The sequence below is a fragment of the Leopardus geoffroyi genome, chromosome B4, assembly GCF_018350155.1.
Source record: "Leopardus geoffroyi isolate Oge1 chromosome B4, O.geoffroyi_Oge1_pat1.0, whole genome shotgun sequence".
NCBI classification, from domain to species: domain Eukaryota; kingdom Metazoa; phylum Chordata; class Mammalia; order Carnivora; family Felidae; genus Leopardus; species Leopardus geoffroyi.
The window spans coordinates 73552064-73571099 of record NC_059341.1 but is presented as its reverse complement, the minus strand read 5'-3'; the positions used below and the strand labels follow the sequence as shown (position 1 = coordinate 73571099).

The following is a 19036-nucleotide window of genomic DNA, read 5'->3' as shown; positions in this document are numbered from 1 at the left end:
AATATATAAGAAAATGTCAGTTTAGGCCTTGGTAGCTATGTCCTCAGACATATGCTCCAAATACATTTTCACATAAAGATATTAACTAGTTAATGGGAAGAGGTAAGAAAACAAGAAATAGAAAACTTCCAGATGAGACATTTCAGAAACACATGAATTTTTTAAAGGATTTTTTTTCAACCTTGCTAAATGGAATGCAAATAGAAATCTATTGTCATAACATGCCACAGAAGAAAATCATATAGGTAAGAAATTTCTTTATTTCCCACTGTAGACAGCTGAGGCAGCACCTCTTCAATTCTAAAATATTCTAGGAATTTCTCCAATAATATAATAACAAAGAAGGGCCACAACAGAGTTATAGATTACTATGACAGATTCTTTACAATATTTAAAATTGAATAATACATTGTTTATTTTCTACAATCCTGATAAATGAAATTTCTAATAACAACATAAGATAAACATAAAATCTGGAGAAAAGGTAACAAAACTTCTGTGAATATAGGAACAGATTAAGCTATTCGTGTCATACACTGGAATTGACGATGAGATGCCAAGTTTTAGGAATAGTTTTTAGCTTCCATGAAACTTTCAGGCAAACCTCTTGAATAGAAAAGAATTGGGAACCCAACTCAACATCTGTCACAGTCTTGTTTATGTGCTTTCAATATGACCTCAGAATTGTTGGCGTTTGCTACTGGACAATGACAGATGCTGACACTCAATTCTGTTCATCCATACCTGAGTGACTTTGTCAAACACATCTCCAAATAAAATAAAATAAATAAATATGATATTAACAAAAGTCCTTTAATTGTATCAGGCTTGGTAAAGATTTCTAACATAATGTAGGAGAAAATATTTCCAAGATTTTAAGATCTTCTCTCCCTTCCCTTCCCCAAGGAAATAGGATTTGAACAGCTATAATTTTATAATTGATATAGGATTAGAAATTTATTTTCAACATTCTTGACTCAAAGTTTACACAAACAGATCACTGCTGACAAACTTATAACAAGTTCTGCACTCCATATCAAATGTCCTAGGGCTATGGCCAATTGAAATTTCTTAACTCAAAATATTGTTTAAGAATAGCTTTTTTAAATATCAACAATTTAAGTGTCTAGATAAATATATTGATCCAAATACATTTGTCCAAACCTACATAGAAAGTACGGCCGTATGATCAAAGAGGTAGACACAAATCTTCTATAGGTTCTAACTAAAATTTCCTAGAGATTCTTAATCTACCAGTAGGTAATTTTAATTTGGTCTTTACTTAAAACACACCGATACACACACAAATTGACAGCTATGAAGCTTACTCTATTTACCTTAATGACACTTGAAAAGAATCTTAAAAGAATTTGTTTGTATAATGATAATTGTGTTAATTTTCAGAGCACTGTCATAATGTTGCTATGCCTACCCCTAAAAACAACACCTTCAAATTCATAAATGCTGCCCTGAAATACTATCTCTTTTCAGTTTGAATTAGCTATGTTGTAGTTTGATGTTCCCTAGCAATTCTTACTTCCTTTCCTTTCCTGAGTCCCCAGTCTTGATTTTGTCAAATACGCTACATGTTACATAACTACTCAGATTCTACTTTTAAAAGAGACAACACATATATGACAGCATATCAGAAAGTTATTTTAACGAAGTTAAGCAATTCTGTCATTCCCTTAACTTGTATAGATCTATCAATGGCTTTCACTAGGCTTCTGAAATACCAGAAATATTTCACATCTTTTTTTCTTGGGGTCATTAGTTTAACTAGGAGAGGAAAAAAAAAAGAAAAAGAAACACCAGATCCAGAAAAAAATTCATTTTAAACAAGAACAAAAGTAGAAATGGGTCAATACGGGTAGCTGTAAAAGCAGACACCAAACTCTATTTAAGTTACAAGAATGGACAGTCCTGCTATTGCTGTAATATAGGAACCACGCAGTTATATACAGTTGAAATGGTCTTAAAGGTCATTAATATAATGTCTCATTCAATGTAGGAATACCCTTTATAGTATCCTTGAATAAAATAATGGTCATTAGACCTTTTTAGGAATAGAGAGTATATTACCTAACAAGTCACCCCATTTTATCAGCTTAAAGTATTTTCAAGATTTTCTACATGGTGACTTAAAATATTCTCCTTTAAACTTGGCTCTTGAGGTAATTAACTACTTAATAAACATAAAGTGAGGTTTGGTTTGTACTCATCACCACCAAACCCTGTCCCCATTATACAAAAGCATCATAATGACGAAGGCTCTTCTAATAATGATCAGATTCTAGAAGATTCTGTGTCTTACTGAACAGGGAAGAAATACAGAGTGAAATTCAACATGAAAGAATATTAGAAAATAGATAATGGAAAATAAAATTAGTGATACTGACACAATGAGAGAGCTTAATGATTATCTAGAAAAGACTGGGACTAGCACTAATGAAGAATAATAAATATCTAAAAAACTGTGTACTTTGTCAATAATATACCCTTGAAAAAAACATACCTCCTCTTTTTTTAGGCCAAATGTTGGTGACTAAAGAAAAGAGATGCTTCATCTCTTCAGAGTTCTTTTCCTAGTCATCACGGTCCCAACACCCAAACTCCAAATACTGGAACCCCCATCTACTCTGACTTAATAACCTCTTTCTTAGACTTTCAACCTGATTATTTCCAATTTGAGTCCTGCTCTTTTAAGCCGCAGATTCCTCTATAGGCATTTTAAGAATGACTTAAATGGAAAAAAAAATAATCTTATCCTTGGTACCATGGAAAAAAATACATAGTTAGAAATATTTCTGAGGAATTCTGAGACTGGAAATTACAGTAATTGTAGAAAATCTAGTAGACGCTATCTGAGTATTCTTGGCCTTCCTAATCCTAGGAACTTCTCATTTTGGTGACTATTCAGATTAAACTGACCATTAGTCGAAAAGGAAAAAAAAAAGGAAAAAACTTCACTTGAAAGTATGGGTATTTCTAATTCTGAAAATTCCTGCAACTAAAAATCTTATACAGCCTATTACAGAAAGGACCCTTATATCAATTAGATGTAGATCTTTGAAAGCTGCACATGCAAAGTAAAGGATTAATTCATTGGATGATGTCTATTTTCCTAATTCAAAACTGTACAACTGCCAATGATATTTACCTGATACACTGTGTTGCTGGTAATTGTAGGAAGATGGAATTGCACCAATAGGAAGCTGTGGCTTTGGATTGCCTGGTGGTACCTCATCATCATCCTCCCCAAAATGATGAACTTTCTCGTATTTTTCTAGGTAACTGAAATAGAAAAACACAGCAGAGTTTTACAAATAGGTTTACATCTTATTTTTTAACTCCTACCTACCACATGATTTGTTTTCCTTCCCTAGAGGCCCTAAATTAAAAAAAAAAAAAAGATACCACAAGCCTCTTAAACAGTCACATCAACTGTGATACTACAGACAAACTCAATGCAATGGTTCTAAAGTGTTTTTATATTTTCTCCCTGGTGCTCTAGTGGCTAGGATTTAAAAAAAAAAAAAAAAAGTGTTTTTATATTTTCAGAAAAGACCACTCCACTACTCAAATAAAAATACAAAAGTAGGTAATATCAAAGGACAAACACATGTACATGAATGGGAGAACATATCACTTACCAATTAAAAAAAAAAATTATCCACGGTCATTTAAAAGCCAAGAGAAAATGAGAAGATTCTCTAACCTTGGTCTCCCCTAATCTCACTCACCAGAGATAATCACGAACCAGGTTCACGTGGTTACTGGAGTATATTTTCTGTGCAAAATTTTATTTAACAGTATGTTTTAGAGAACTAAGTATGTCAATACATTAGTACTACTTCAGTTTTTTCTTAACAGCTGTATAATATTTGATCCTCTTCATATATCATAACCTAATTAGATCTCTAGTGATACATTTAGCTACTTTCAGTTTGTTTTCTGCTATTACAAATCATGCAGCAGGAATAAGCTTAATCTGTTTGAATTTTTTTTTGTGCAAATTTGTTTGAATATTTTCCTCTAGACAGGCATTGGAAATGGTATGCCCATTCTAAATAAATTCCCATCTAAAAGTGATGGCCTAATATATTTTAACTAATTTATAAGACAGTTCCTATATCCCCTGCTGTATTATCATTACTGGGTATGATTAATCCTCTTGATGTTAATTAGAATTAAATTTCCAAAATTCTCAATCTATCATCACCTACCAGTTTATAATAAGATTCCCAGGTAAGCTTTTTAAATGGGGAAACAATTGGTCAAACCCCTGCCAAATACAATGCTGCAGCTAACAAACTTGCTACTGTACTTCACAAATAAGGTGAACTGATTAATACAGTAACTTAAATTTACTACAGAAAAGTTCTAGATGTGCTTATTTTATGGATCACCCCTTCTACCATTCCTGATCCAAGCAGATACTAAGTTCATTAGTAGACATTTTCAAAGTCCTGTAGCTACCTACCCTTTGCTTTTTAGTTACAGACAGCTGAGATGAGGAAGGGGGTTATCAATGAAGATATAGGATGATCTCAGAAGTATTATTTTGAGTACCAAAACTTAACTTTCAAGGTGGGATAAATGGAAACTATAATTTTACAAATATGAAACACGGAAAATCATTACCATTCCTTATTTTCCCCTTTCAGTCTTATAAGGCACAGTAATTTACATCTTTGAGCCTGAAAAGGAATTAAAATGTCCCTTCCCCTTCCTTCTAAGTTCCCCATATAAGCTCAATTTGAACAAGAACTCGTTCCTAACTGGCAGTTTGATAACTAATGGATCCAACACTTTTCTGCTGGAGATACAGCCGACTAAAGCAGAGACGTGTGTGCAGATACAACCCTTGGGCATTGAGAAGAGTATGCAGCTGCATACATTTCACCCTGACCCTGGGGATGTCCGCGGCAGATAGATTTACAGTCTAAAAACATAAAACAAAAGGATGATTAAAAAGAAGCAGTCTCTCTCCAGGACAGACCCACAATGGACTTAAATAGGTAAATAAATCAAGCCTATTCTTTTTGAATTTTTAATGCAGATATCATAAAAAGAAGAGTATATAGAAATTTAGACACAAACAGCTGCTCAAAAATTATGTGACATATTTTCTGCAAATGAAGGGTTATCTACACTCAGGTAATAGTATTGATAGAGGTATTTTAGAGAGTATAGTCTTTCAGAATTGATTGAACTCGTTGTGGAATGGTTAAACACAAACTCAAATATCTTCATTAAATAATTTTTATCTAACTATAATCAAAATAACAATAAAGATGTAGAATTTTTTAAGATTATTTTGAGAGAGAAAGAGAGAGAGCACAAGCAGGGGAAAGGCAGAGAGAGACGGAGAGAGAGAATCCAAGCAGGCTTGGCACAGAGCTCGATCCCGCAAGTGACCTTGAGATTCCATGGGGCTCGATTCCATGAATTCTGAGATCATGACCTCAGCTGAAATCAAGAGTTGGATGCTCAACCAACTGAGCCACCCAGGCACCCCACAGACAAAGAATTTTAAGATCAAAATCTTCCATTAATATGTTTAAGATACTCTTTATAAATCTGTTATAACTGAACACAGCAGATTTGAAATTTGGGTTTTTGTTTTTTTTTTTTTTTATACCCAAACTGTGGTGCAAGCTAGGAGTGCCTGACAACAACACAAGCACTATATACTCATAATAAATGGTGTATTCTATACATAAAACCTTTTATAACTCAAATTTTCTTAAAATGTTAAAAATATGACCTCTGTCTGGTCCCTTGACACATTCCTCCAGACTCTTTATATAATTTCAATCCCCAAAAATCTGTGCTTTAGGCAAGTTGTTATGATTTTTGAAATTTTTATTTTCCTGGCTTGAGGGCCAGTACTTGTTCTCACTGTTATGATTAAATATTTCCAACTAAAACTCAACCTCTCTTAGTTCAACCAAAGTTTTGGCACCCAGTTTTGATCTCTTGTCTCTCACAATAAACAAGCACAAAGTCTTTTGGCTTTTCAAAGAGTTATATACTTCTAAAAAGTAAAAAGTAATAACAGATAAGAGAAAGCTGCTAAAATACAGAGTTACATTTCAAAGTCTAAGTTTTCTAATTTAATTCTGTATCATGACTTAGAGCTTATACACTAACAGGTATTTTGTGTTCACTCATTAAACTATAAATGCTAGACTGTACATTTCACTCTCTTTCTTCTCAAACTCAATGGCATCACTTTGAATAGCTAATATATGAATCAAACCAGTATTTACTACATTTCTATGGTAATCTGCCTAGCACACTACATATTTTGTTTAAGTTTATTTATTTATTTATTTTGAGAGACAGAGAGAGAGCACATGAGCTGAGGAGGGCCAGAGAGAGAGACAGAGTGAGAGAGAAAGAGAGGGAGAGAGAATCTCAAGCAGTCTCCACACTCAGTGCAGAGTGCCATGCAGGGCTTGAACTCACGAACCGTGAGATCATGCCCTGAGCAGAAATCAAGAGGGCGACACTTAAGCAACTGAGCCACCCAGGTGCCCATACACTACATATTTAACTCAAGACTGGTAAAATATTGGAATCCAGATAGGAAAAGATTCAACTGGGATGAGTTTTATCTTCTTTTTCTTCAACTTGGCATTAATTTATTTTATAGTAGATTCTATATCACAGTTACAGACTCAGAGGAAGGCAAATATGAAAAGTTGGCATGTAATACAGAAATTGTTTTAAATGGCACTGTTAATTAAAAGCCTTAATAAGTGTGACCAATCCCAATACAATGCAGGGGGGAGTGTTAAGAGTCCATTTAATATAGCATCAAATAAGAGCACCTAGGTGGCTCAGTCAGTTGAGGGTCCATCTCTTGATTTCATCTCAGGTTGTGATCCCAGGGTTGTGGGATTGAGCTGCGCCTTGAGCTCCATGCTAAGTGTGAATCCTGGTTAAAATTCTCTCTCTCTGTCTCTCCCCATTCTCTGCCCCTCTCTCCTGTTCCCGCCCTCTCTCTCTTAAAGAACAAAAACAACAACAAAAAACCCCGCATCAAATAATATGCATGGCTTTATCATGAATGTGGGAAAATTTAACCTCTTGCAATATTTGACAGATTAAGTACATTAAAAAAATAAATTAGGTTTACAAGATTTGAGTAAAATCGCCACTAAGATTGATTTCTTAGACATACAATGATATTCTTTTCAAAACTCCATGGAAATTATAAAACTGATATGTATCAATTCACACAGAAAATTACAGTAAATTTAAGATTAAATATTATATATGGCACATTCTTTAACCATAAAGCAATTCAAAGAAAGTTTTTTCTAAGAAGGAAATTAACCTCTTGGAAAATTAAAAATAACTTTCATGACGTAAAATTCCAAACCTATATGCAATTATCTTCACGATCCTCTTCTGGATTATTTTAAAGCAATTCTCAGATATCATATAATTTCATCTGTACATATTTTGGTAGAGTTCTTGGAGATTAAAATCAACATTAATAACAACAATCAAGAAAAACTCTTGATTATTCTTGGATGAAGGAAAAAAATCAAATGGATATGATTAGGAACACTTCTATGTAACAATTTTTTGAAATGGTTTTAGTTAAAGACGACAGTTCAAGGACCCATAGTCATCTCTTCCCTTAAATCTAATTGCAATGACCTCTAAAGAATAAAAATAGAGGAATACAGCATTATTTGTAAGTTAATAACTTTTAGAATTTCTGGTCCATTAAAAGCAACTTCAAGGATCCACAAGACTAACTTGCAAAACATTTGAGAGAGTAATGTGATCTAGTGGAAAGTGGATGAGATCCTAGGCCAGAACACATAAAAGGCAAGTAGAGTTTGGATTTCCTTCAACCACTAAGGGATTAATAGAAAGTGAAGGTGTGTCTGACAATGGGATCTAGAGACTGTCAATTATTTAAAAAGAACTTACAGAAAGGTGGGTTGAACTCAGTGGTTGTTCAGGGAGGCAAAGTCATTTATAAACTTCACCTTTGAGGTTCTTTGTCAAAATAAACCCAAAGACCCCAGGAGTGTGGGGCACCTATGAAAAGTACCAGCATGGACAGACTGTCATTAAGTATCAACAGCATGGACAGACTGTCATTAAGTATCAACAGGTATTGGATCTCTACTGATGTGCTCTATAAATACACCAGGCCCAAAATCAAGTGTGGTGGCTTTGGAAACCATAAAGATAATGAAATTTCTTTGCCCAGGATTATTCTCCCAAAAAGGGGGCATGAAAGAGTAGATATGACAATGTAGAAGATAACCTGGGTAATGTAGAAGGCAAGCCTGAGAAACTGTTCCACATGGAAAAGAAAAGAACTAACGAAACTCATGGATAAAAATGAGATATTTACGATAAACAGGAGACCAAACATAGATCAAAAAAACCCAAACAAACAAAACACCTGGTGGTCCTCCAGGAAAGACTAAAGGGAACAGAAGTGATAATCACTGTCATCATAAAAGAATTTCTTTAGCTAAAATGTGTAATATGTACATCAAAAAGCTCCCTGGAGCTGGGATATGAGGGCACATGGTTCACCAGGCAAAATTAATGAAAAGGGAAAAACAATTAGACATAACCCGATAAAAGATTTAAGTTTCAAAGATAAAGATTACTAGGAGTATTCAGAATCACTGCCATTACCCAAAAGTTTATAGAACAGTCAACTAGACTTTGGCTTCTCTTCAAAATTAACTGTAGAAGATAATAAGCAAATATTAGAGTTCTGAGGAGGAAAGTTATTTCACAAGAAATCCCTACCCAATCATGTTGTTCAACTAAGACAACAGAAATTCATTTTCATATATGTAAAGACTCAGAATAAAGCACTATAGCTCTTTAGGAAAAAACACACACCCCCACACACACAAATAAGTACAATTGACCCCTGAGCAACAGAGGGGTTAGAGGCACCAATTCCCACACAGTCTAAATCTGCATTATAACTTCTGACTTCCCTCAAACTTAATTACTATAGCCCACTGACCAGAAGCCTCCCCGGTAACATAAACAGTAAGTTGACACACATTTTGTATTTATGTTACATATCGTATTCCTATAATAACAAGCTAAAGAAAATAATAAGGAAGAGGAAATACATATATAATACTGTATTGTACAAAAGATCCACAAATAAGTGTGGATTTGAGCTGCAAATCACATTGTCCAAGGGTTAACTACACTCTAATGGATAGATGAATCAAAATTAACAAATGGTTAAAAAACAATAGAGATGAATGATAACCTACACAGAAACTATTTAAGATATTAGTATCATTCATAACTATTATATTTCAAAAGAGAATTCAAATGCCATTGGTAATTATGAAAGGAGAACCTAAAAAATGTAAAACTATTAAAATAATTTGAAAAAATATGCCTGATACAAAGTTTAAGAACTTGAAAAGAGGAAGAAGCAGTGATAGAAAACATAATACTGTTTATACAGAATAAATTTATACAGAATAAGTGAAAAAATGGATTTATTTTCATAGCTAAAATTAAGGAAAATATGTTCTTTGCTGTGTTTCTCATTTTTTTTTCAAGTGTTTAACAGCATAATTAAAATCAGACTAATTACTGGGGCGCCTGGGTGGCTCAGTCGGTTAGGGGTCTAACTCTTGGTTTCGGCTCAGGTCATGATCTCACGGTTTGTGAAACCAAGCCTGCATCAGGCTCTGCATGGATGGCACAGAGCCTGCTTGGGATTCTCTCTCTTCCTCTCTCTGCTCCTCCCTCACTTGTGCTCTCTCTCTCTCTCTCTCAAAATAAATAAATAAACTTAAAAAAAAAAACTGTTAGCAATCCAAATATTCATTAATGGTAGTATAAATAAAAACACTGTGGCACATTCATGCAGTGAAATATTATATAGCAATGAAAATTAGTAAGCTAACATGGATGGATTCAAATGGCCATCAATAAATTGTTAAGTAAAAAAAATCATTTCCAAAGATTATATAATTCCACTTATACAAAGAGCATAAACAAGCAAAAAATTTTTTAATATAATTTTTAGCAATAGACAAGTGGGTGCTAACACCACAAAGAAAAGCCATATAACAATTATCACTTAGAAAAGAAGCGAGGGTTTACCCCTTAAGAGAGAAATGCAATCAAGAGACACAAGCAACTTCAAAGGTATTAGTAGAGGTTTTGTTGTTGTTCTTATTTTGGTGTAGATAAACCTGTATATATTAAGCTTGTGTTTATATTTCACAATTAAAAAAATTTTTTTAAATCAGAAAAAAAGTAGAGTTATTTCAAACTTTCAAATAAAACAAGTATTCCCATTGCTATATAAAATGTTTCCAGTTATAGAAAAAGATTAGAAGCTCTCCGAAAACTGTAATCTAGCAAATTTTGACAAACGTCATAAAAACTGCAGTTAAAAAAAGATTACATAGATAAACACTGGAAAAAATAATCTATTAATATATATGAAACACACTCAAGAAAAGATTTTATTATAGAAATCCAGTAATAGTTCAGTATTAAAAATTTTTTTAATGTCAAACTCACTTATAGATCAAAGGAAAAAAATGGTATTATCTAAACAAAGGATGCCAAAGGTTATTATGCTTCATTTAAAAAATAATAATTAATGAAGAATTCTAGAATACTGCTACTTTTGGATCTCTCATATGGCCTTTCATTGTGACATTCATAGCAAAGAATTTCCAATCTACCTCCTTTATCAATACAAGCTTCCTCAGAATATCATACCTCAACTGATGCAGGTACTTGCTTCTGTAGGAGAGTACCCTTCAAAATGGGGCACACACACAAAATACTCCAATAGGGAAAGATATTTCACTTAGGAATCCACACTGTCTTCTCCCTCCCTCACTCCATTATCAGGCAGTCCAGATATTACTCATTTGATGTGAGACAATGTGGAAGGGCTAAGAGTGGAATCCTCATTCATTCATTAGCTTTTGACCAGTGGAACCTTAACTATATGTACTAATAACGTCTATGTATGCCCAGGTTAAGGGGATTTAAAGATAATATTATCTAATTTTAGTTAAACTATCTCTCACAAAAGAGTTTAAATTTCTTCAAAAAAGTCAGTTTGAATAATGCAAGAAAAATAAAACAAGAAAAGGCAAAACTGACACTTCTAACATGAGCTCATCATCAACAATACTATGAAGTAGAAACAACAGCAATGCGATCCAATATAAAAGAAGTAGACCAAAAGATTTCTAAAATTATATTAAAAACAAATACCCTAACTGTGGATTTTCATGCCCTAACAATGATGACGAACCTTGCCCTATGTTACTATTACAGTTTTATGTTACTGACGGTTTCCAAGATGTTTAAAACCAAGTATCCAGAATTTGAAGACAAACCTCTACATTTTTCTCAGTAGTATTTTCAAGTCACTGAAAGTTAATCAAAACTGTTTAAAATTTAAAAATAAATTTTATTTCAAGCAAGTGTATTGATAAATATTTATAAGAGCCTTTCAACGGCCAAAATCGATATCACTGGGAAAACATATCTTTATTTTCTCATGACAAAGATGGCTAAATTAATACATGGAAAATATGGCAACAAAACAAATATTGTTGGAAAACGGTAAGAAAACACTATTGAGGAGTTGAAAAAACAAGGATTAGAGCAAATTATACTGTGTGGGAGGTTTTCTGTATAGCTGAATTCAAGTACAGATGTTTCTAACATATCTGAGCTTGTAAGTATTTACTAGAGTCTCTTCCAAAGATGAAATTTGCGAAGAACTACTTTGGGGTGAGTCATTAAAGGAAAGCTGTACCAAAGAGGATATATTCTCCAAAGCAAATGACTTTAGAAAAAAAATTTTCAGGAAAACATGTTAATTCTACTTAAAGCCACAATGAAGAAGCAGCTGCTTTAACTGGGAAAGGGAAGTAGAAGTAGGGGGAGGAAACTGAGGAAGACGAATGAGAAAGTAGGCAAAGAGAAGGGAAAAAGGGAAGATTGTAGACATGTAAAAATCACGTATTGCATCATCTACAAGCAGGGTAATGCAGCAAAGAAGCTGAAGTCGGAAGTGCCAAAAATGCTTCAGGATAATTTTAATGGGGTCAATTATACAAAAACAAGGTCTTTCAAATACAGAAAAATCTTCAAACATATTTCATAATGAGATGCGAAGTGATTAAGAAAAATATTTTGTACCAGAGAGGCTAACTGGGTATCTAAATGAAGAGTACTTAAGTGTTGCCAATCTTGAGTGTTACACACTTCACTTTTTAAAATGTCTCAAATTTGCTGACTTTTCTCATGATAGCATTAGGCGATGGGCAGTTATCTTATATCTAACCGATAATTTAAAAAACAAAACAAAAAGACATCTAATCAACCCTTTAAAGTAAAAGTAAAATTTTAATAATGAATAGAATAATTACTTTAAAAAAGAGACTCATGCTATGGAGAGAGCATTTTCTTAAAAAGGATGTTTTTAAAACAATTTTCCTTCTGTGACATGATCTTGTTGAAAATATTGTGCATGTATCATATATTAAAACTTTCATATCTACACTGCAGTAGGAAAAAGAATTTTCCAAAACTATTAAAAAACATCCACCAAACTCTGTGGGATTTGAACCCTTTAATATAACTTTTATATTGACACAATTCCATATTAAGTCACAAGAATACTACAAAGAACTCCTGTGTCCTCAATCCAGATATACAAATTATTTAGATGTTGCTTGTTTTATCGTATTCTCATTTTCTCAATCTGCCCTTCTCTCTCTGTCCACACATGCACATGCCCACACCACTCCCAACCCCCCAGTGCTTTTCCTGAACCACTTAAAATTAAGTTATCGCTCCTTGTTTGTAACAAGCTTGACATTTTTTCAAGAATACAGGGCAATTACTTGTAGAATGTCCCTCAGTTTAGGTTTGTCTGATATTTCTTTATAATTAAATTAGATAGAGAAAGCTCTTTTGGCAGGAATACCACAGAAATGAATGCATATCCTAGTGCATATTATCAGAAGGTGTATCATATCCCATTGATGGTGTTAAGTTTGATTAGTTTGTAAGCTTGGAATTACTAGGTTACATCACTAGGAAGTTACTCTTTTCCTTTTGGAAATTATTAAGTAACTTACAGGAGAACACTCTGAAGCTATGTAAATAACCTATTCCTTACCAAACTTTCACCCACTAGTTTTAGCATCCATTGAGGATTCTTGACTGAATCAAGTATTACTGTAATGGTGATTTTTCTTAACTTCATTATTTCTTCCGCTTTTATTAGTTGGCATTTATTCTACTGTAAGTGAGCTCTTTCCATCTTCTTTCACTTATTAATTTATTTACTCTATCATGGAATATTTCATAAACATTATATTCCTACCATTATTTATTCTCATACTCAAAGTGTCCCAGATTTGAGTAGTGGGAGCCCTTTCAAGTCAACTCCTCTATCTTTTGATATGTACCAATCATTTCTTGAGCAGTTTCTTGCTTTACAAGCATAAGATTATCAGGCTTTCTTTGTATTTTCCCTACTTCTACCCAAGCATCACTCTTTTTCTCCGAGGAACATTCCTTCCTTTTAATGAGGAACAATATTTAGAAACCAGTTATCTGGGACACTAGGTTATGTTCAGTGCTTACAGTGGTCTCTTTCTTCCAGTCCCTTTTAATATATTTGTTAAATATATTTATAAAATACATATTTATTAAATTAATATATATGCATGCATATGTGTATAAATCCATTTCTGTATCAAAGAATGAGATCATACTTACACCTCTACTGCCAATTTAACACCACAGCTCTCCCCTTTCATATTTTTAACTTTCTTCTCTGATAATGAGAAATATGGCTAATGTTTTCCCAATAAAATTGCACATTTGCTCAATCCTATAGTAAACAATCCTAGAATTCACAATAATTTTTACAGTTCCTTTTGACTTCAGATCAATATCATCTGAAACAGAGGTTCACTTGCTTCTGTTTATATTCCGTTTTAGATTTATTCTTCCACATTCTTGATTTTATTAATTTTTAACATTTATTATTTACTCATTTTTATTAACTATCAATGTATTTTCAGTATGAAAACTAAATTTGTGAGTTATGGCTAAAACAGTAAATAATTTATGTGATGCATTTTCTTTGTTCTTTTGTTTTTAAATTGCTTTTGGAATGTAGGAAGGCCTTGTATTTTTGTTCCACTGGTTACCTTTGTACTTACACATTTACAATGCCTTAATCTCATTTTCTTATTATTCTATTACCTAGTATAGGTCAACTTTCAGTAGTATTTTCTCATTTCCAACTACTGCTTTTGTAACAATCAATAAGCTTTTTCTACTTTTCTGTTTACCTTTTCCTTTAAGGTTTCATTATTTCTACTTGGTAAGATATGTAAGATTTACAGATTATTCTTTCACCTTTGTTGTCACCTATGTTTTACTATTAGATCTCCAATTACAATATATTTTAAATAACCATGGATTCTTCTGAAAATGCTTTCCTAGTCAACTTAGTTGGATAAAGCTCATACCCTAGTAGCTTCCTCAAGAAGGTTTCATGTATATAATATTCTCTGAGTTATACATGTTTAAACTTTCTTTGTATTCTTCATATTTAAAAAACAGCTTGGCTTTTTTGGGGTGCCTAGGTGGCTCAGTCAGTTAAGCCTCTGACTTCAGCTCACGTCATGATCTCGCTGCTTGTGAGTTCGAGCCCCGCATAGGGCTCTGTGCTAACAGCTCAGATCCTGGAGCCTGCTTTGGATTCTGTGTGTGTGTGTGTGTGTGTGTGTGTGTGTGTGTGTGTGTGTGTGTAGTGTGTGTGTCTCTCTCTACCCCTCCCCGCTCGCTCTCTCGCTCTCTGTCTCTCAAAAAAATGAATAAACGTTAAAAAAATAATAGTAAAAAAAATGGCTTGGCTTTTTCTTTTTTTTAGTTTCCACAAAATATACTTAATAAGCATATTATATAAAATCAAACATTTAACATTTTCGACATTTTATCAATTAAAACTCACTGATAAGTAACTGGAACTTCTTTGTATTTTGGAAGATTACCTAAAATAAATACATTCACATTTACAACACATCTAAATATAACTGAAGAGCTACTTCAACTAATGTTGAAATTCACAGAACTCTAGAGATTTATAGGCTAAAACTGCCATAAATGTGTCTGTAATCAAGTGTACTGCACGAATTATGAACTTCTTAATAACTACTGAAAAGGAAAACATTTGGAGGGGAATGTTAGGTTTTAAAGTTCTGTGACAAACTCTTAGAAGATAAAAAAAATTGTTTAATTAATGACCAAGACTTCTTAATGAATCCCTGATGGTCATTTTTGGCAGCTCAATCCAATCTGCTGAGATGGTAGTGTGTTACATATGCTGTTGGGAACCCTCCACTGTTTCAGAGCCATGCTACTAAATGTTGTCAAAAGTAAGGAAATGATAACAACTTTGAGCGCTGTACATACCTTTCCTATACAAGAACACCTTGACTTTACAAAATTCTTGGTTGACTCTTTTCCTTGTTTCTTGACGACACTACTCCACTGGCACTTTGCTTTGTACGTTTCCATTAAGAAGTGTGTTCCAGTTTCATTCTCTTGCCCTACAGGTTGTTTTGTTTTGTTTACCTGGAGGCTCTCAAAATTGTTTGTCTTTAAACTCTAACACTTTACTATAAAGATATGACTCAAAATGGACTGCTTAATATCAACTTCTCTAGGTACTCTATGGTCCTTTCAATATGTAGATGCACATCTTTTATTTTTGGAAATTTCATATATTTAAAAAATTTTTTTAATGTTTATTTATTTTTGTGAGAGAAAGAGCATGAGTGGGGGAAGGGCAGAGACAGAGGGAGACACAGAGTCTAAAAAGCAGGCTCCAAGCTCTGAGCTGTCAGCACAGAGCCCAGCGTGGGGCTTGAACTCACAAACCATGAGATCATGACCTGAGCTGAACTTAGGCACTTAACCGACTGAGCCACCAAGGCACCCCTGGAAAATTTTTTTATATTATAGTTTTAAATAATGTTTCCATTGTTTAGTTTCTCTAATTCAATTATACATATATGTTGAATCTCTTTTTGTCTCACTTCCATTACAACCATTTCTCTTTTACCTGTTTTACTTCTTTAATTCATTTTTCCTCGTCTTGATTATTTTTCTGACTTTCTTCAATGTTCTTTATTAAGTCTTCAGTTGAGTTCATTCTCCTTCGGGCATCCTAGAATTTAGAATTCATTTCTAAGATGATTTTTATCTCTTCCTTCCATATCTTTCTTGGGTTCAACCAACTTTCTTCCCATTTCTTCCTAGGTTTCTTAGTGATTTTATGGGTTCTGGGGATGGGGAAATCAATTCTCTTTTGTTTCTTTGGTTTTAAATGTATGGTTCTAGTTGGTTTTCATATCTCTAAGTGTGCATTTGAGGGTATTTCAGCCACTTTGGAGAGCTATGTTATGGTTTTCTTCCACTGTGTGGTTGTTTTCTTTTTTGAAGTTGCAGGTGTTCATCTACTAAGATATTTTGATTCTTATGTTTTCTTCTTATAGTGGAGGCTTTCACCTATTTCGACTTTGAGATGGTCCACAAGATTCCTATTTCAAGAGTCTCTCTTTTGTTAGAGTACCAAAGTATGGTTTCTTTAATGGATAACTTTTTCTAGTGGTTGTGTTGTAAGGAAAGTATTTGTGCATCTTCTAATTTGGAGGAAGAGGTTTCTATTTTATCTTGCAGGACCTTAAGTTCCCCCCCTTTTGCTTCTTTTTCCTTCCCTACCCAATCTCCAAATGGTGCTTTTTTCCCTTCTCTTTTATTCTCTTTTCCCCCAGAAAAAATACTTTTCAGAGACTGCCACCTCAAATCACATACACTATTAAGCCCAAAGACTTATAGTCAGTGCTCTCTTTTGTACTTAAGGTGTGGTTTCTCTGACAGTGATTTTAGAGCAATCCTCGTTTCCTCCAGTTTTTCAGAACTGCACTTTTTCTCCACAAATGCTTGTGTCAGAAGAAAGAAATATCTCTGCTGGGATTTGGTATTTTATTTTTCCACTTGCAGGACACTTGAAGTTTGTAGCATTCAGTCTTCTTGTCATGTTGAGGGCATGGATTTTGCACATTTTTTTTTAAGATTGTTTACTTAAAAATTTTTTTTAATGTTTATTTATGTTTTGAGATAGAAAGAGACACAGAATCCAAAGCAGGCTCCAGGCTCTGGGCTGTCAGCACAGAGCCTGACGTGAAGTTGGATGCTTAACCGACTGAGCCACCCACACGCCCCTAAGATTGTTTACTTTTAAGTAAGCTCTACATCCAATGTGGGGCTCAAACTCACACCCTCGACATCAAGAGTCGCATGCTCTAGCGAGTAAGCCATCCAGGCACATCTGATTTTGTTGTTTTATTTGTTCTTCTTGTTGGTCTTTCATGATATTGGAGGATATATGGAGAGACTTGGATTTATCCTTACCTATCTTTATCCTTACTTGCCCAGAAATTGACTTGAGTCCTTTTATAAAAAAAGTAAAAATGTGAGTGTCCCAGAATTTGCAAGAAAAACTGATTTCAGGCAAGATGGAAAAATGTTAATTTAAGTTTCAACATAAAAATAGTGCATAACTGACATGGAATTTTTTTAAAAGGAGGATCATAATTTATTGATTCATTAAATGTATACAATGATGCATTTGTTCTATCTTCATCTACAGATAATTCTTCCACTATGGAAAAGTATCGGAATAAACAACATAAAAACAGACTTTTTAACCAATATATGACACACTTGCTCGTATATGACAAAGTATTTCTGGGATAAAATAAAAAGACTATAATAATGGTTACCTTCATATTTTAAACAGTGCTCATGATTACTTTTTTAATGAAAAGGCTAATTACAATTAACAAATTTATTAAAAGGTATAATATTAAAAAAGGAATGAAGATATATATTAATGGAATAGAACAGAGAAAAGCATTGTCCAATCTAAAAAAGGTAGCATTTCGTGAAAAGTTGTTCAACATCACTTATCATGAGGGAAATACAAATCAAAACCACAATGAGATACCACCTCATACCTGTCAGAATGGCTAAAATTAACAACATAGGAAACAACAGATATTTGTGAGGATGTGGAGAACAGGGAACCCTTTTACATTGCTGGTAGGAATGCAAACTGGTGCAGCCACTCTGGAAAACGGTATGGAGGTTCCTCAGGAAATTAAAAAGAGAACTACCCTATGACCCAGCAATTGCACTAGTAGATATTTATTGAAAGGATACAAAAGAGCTGATTAAAAGGGGCACATGCACCCCAATGTTTATAGCAGTGCTATCAACAGTAGTCAAATTATGAAAAGAGCCCAAACATCCATTGATAACCAATGAATGAAGAAGATATGTGTGTGTGTGTGTGTGTGTGTGTGTGTGTGTGTGTGTGTAACAGAATATCACTCAGCCATCAAAAAGAATGAAGTGTTGCCATTTGCAACAACAAGGATGCAGCTAGAGTGTATGACGCTAAATGAAATAAGTCAGAGAAAGACAAATATATTACGATTTCATTCATATATGAAATTTAAGAAACAAAACAGATGAACATAGGGGAAGTGAAAGAAAACAGAGATGGAGGCAAATCATAAGAGACTCTTAAATACACAAAACAAACTGAGGGTTGCTGTGGAGTGGGTTAGGCAAGCGATGGGCACTTGTTATCATGAGCACTGGGGTGTTATATGTAAGTGATGAATTACTAAATTCTACCCCTGAAATCACTATTACACTGTATGTTAACTACCTAGAATTTAAATAAAAACTTAAAAAATAAATAATAAAATAAAAAATAAAAAAGGAAACAAATGGCATATTCGTTAATTCTAGGATAACTAATTCATTATTGGAAAACAATTAAAAATTTTTACCTCATACCTTACAGACCAAAATAATTTCCAGATGAGTTAGAGATTAAATGTAAACTTAAAAATTAAAGAAAATATAGAAG

At 33.5% G+C, this 19036-nt stretch overlaps 1 protein-coding gene across 2 annotated transcripts in view; it reads right to left on the bottom strand.

Moving 5' to 3' along the window:
* Positions 1-19036, bottom strand: part of ARID2 (AT-rich interaction domain 2) — a 170686-nt gene that overhangs the window by 75994 nt on the left and 75656 nt on the right. For both annotated transcript variants that reach the window (XM_045465413.1, XM_045465412.1), the window contains exon 4: positions 3161-3294. In XM_045465413.1, coding sequence (XP_045321369.1) covers positions 3161-3294 — 134 coding nt within the window. The remainder of the gene's footprint in view (positions 1-3160; positions 3295-19036) is intronic.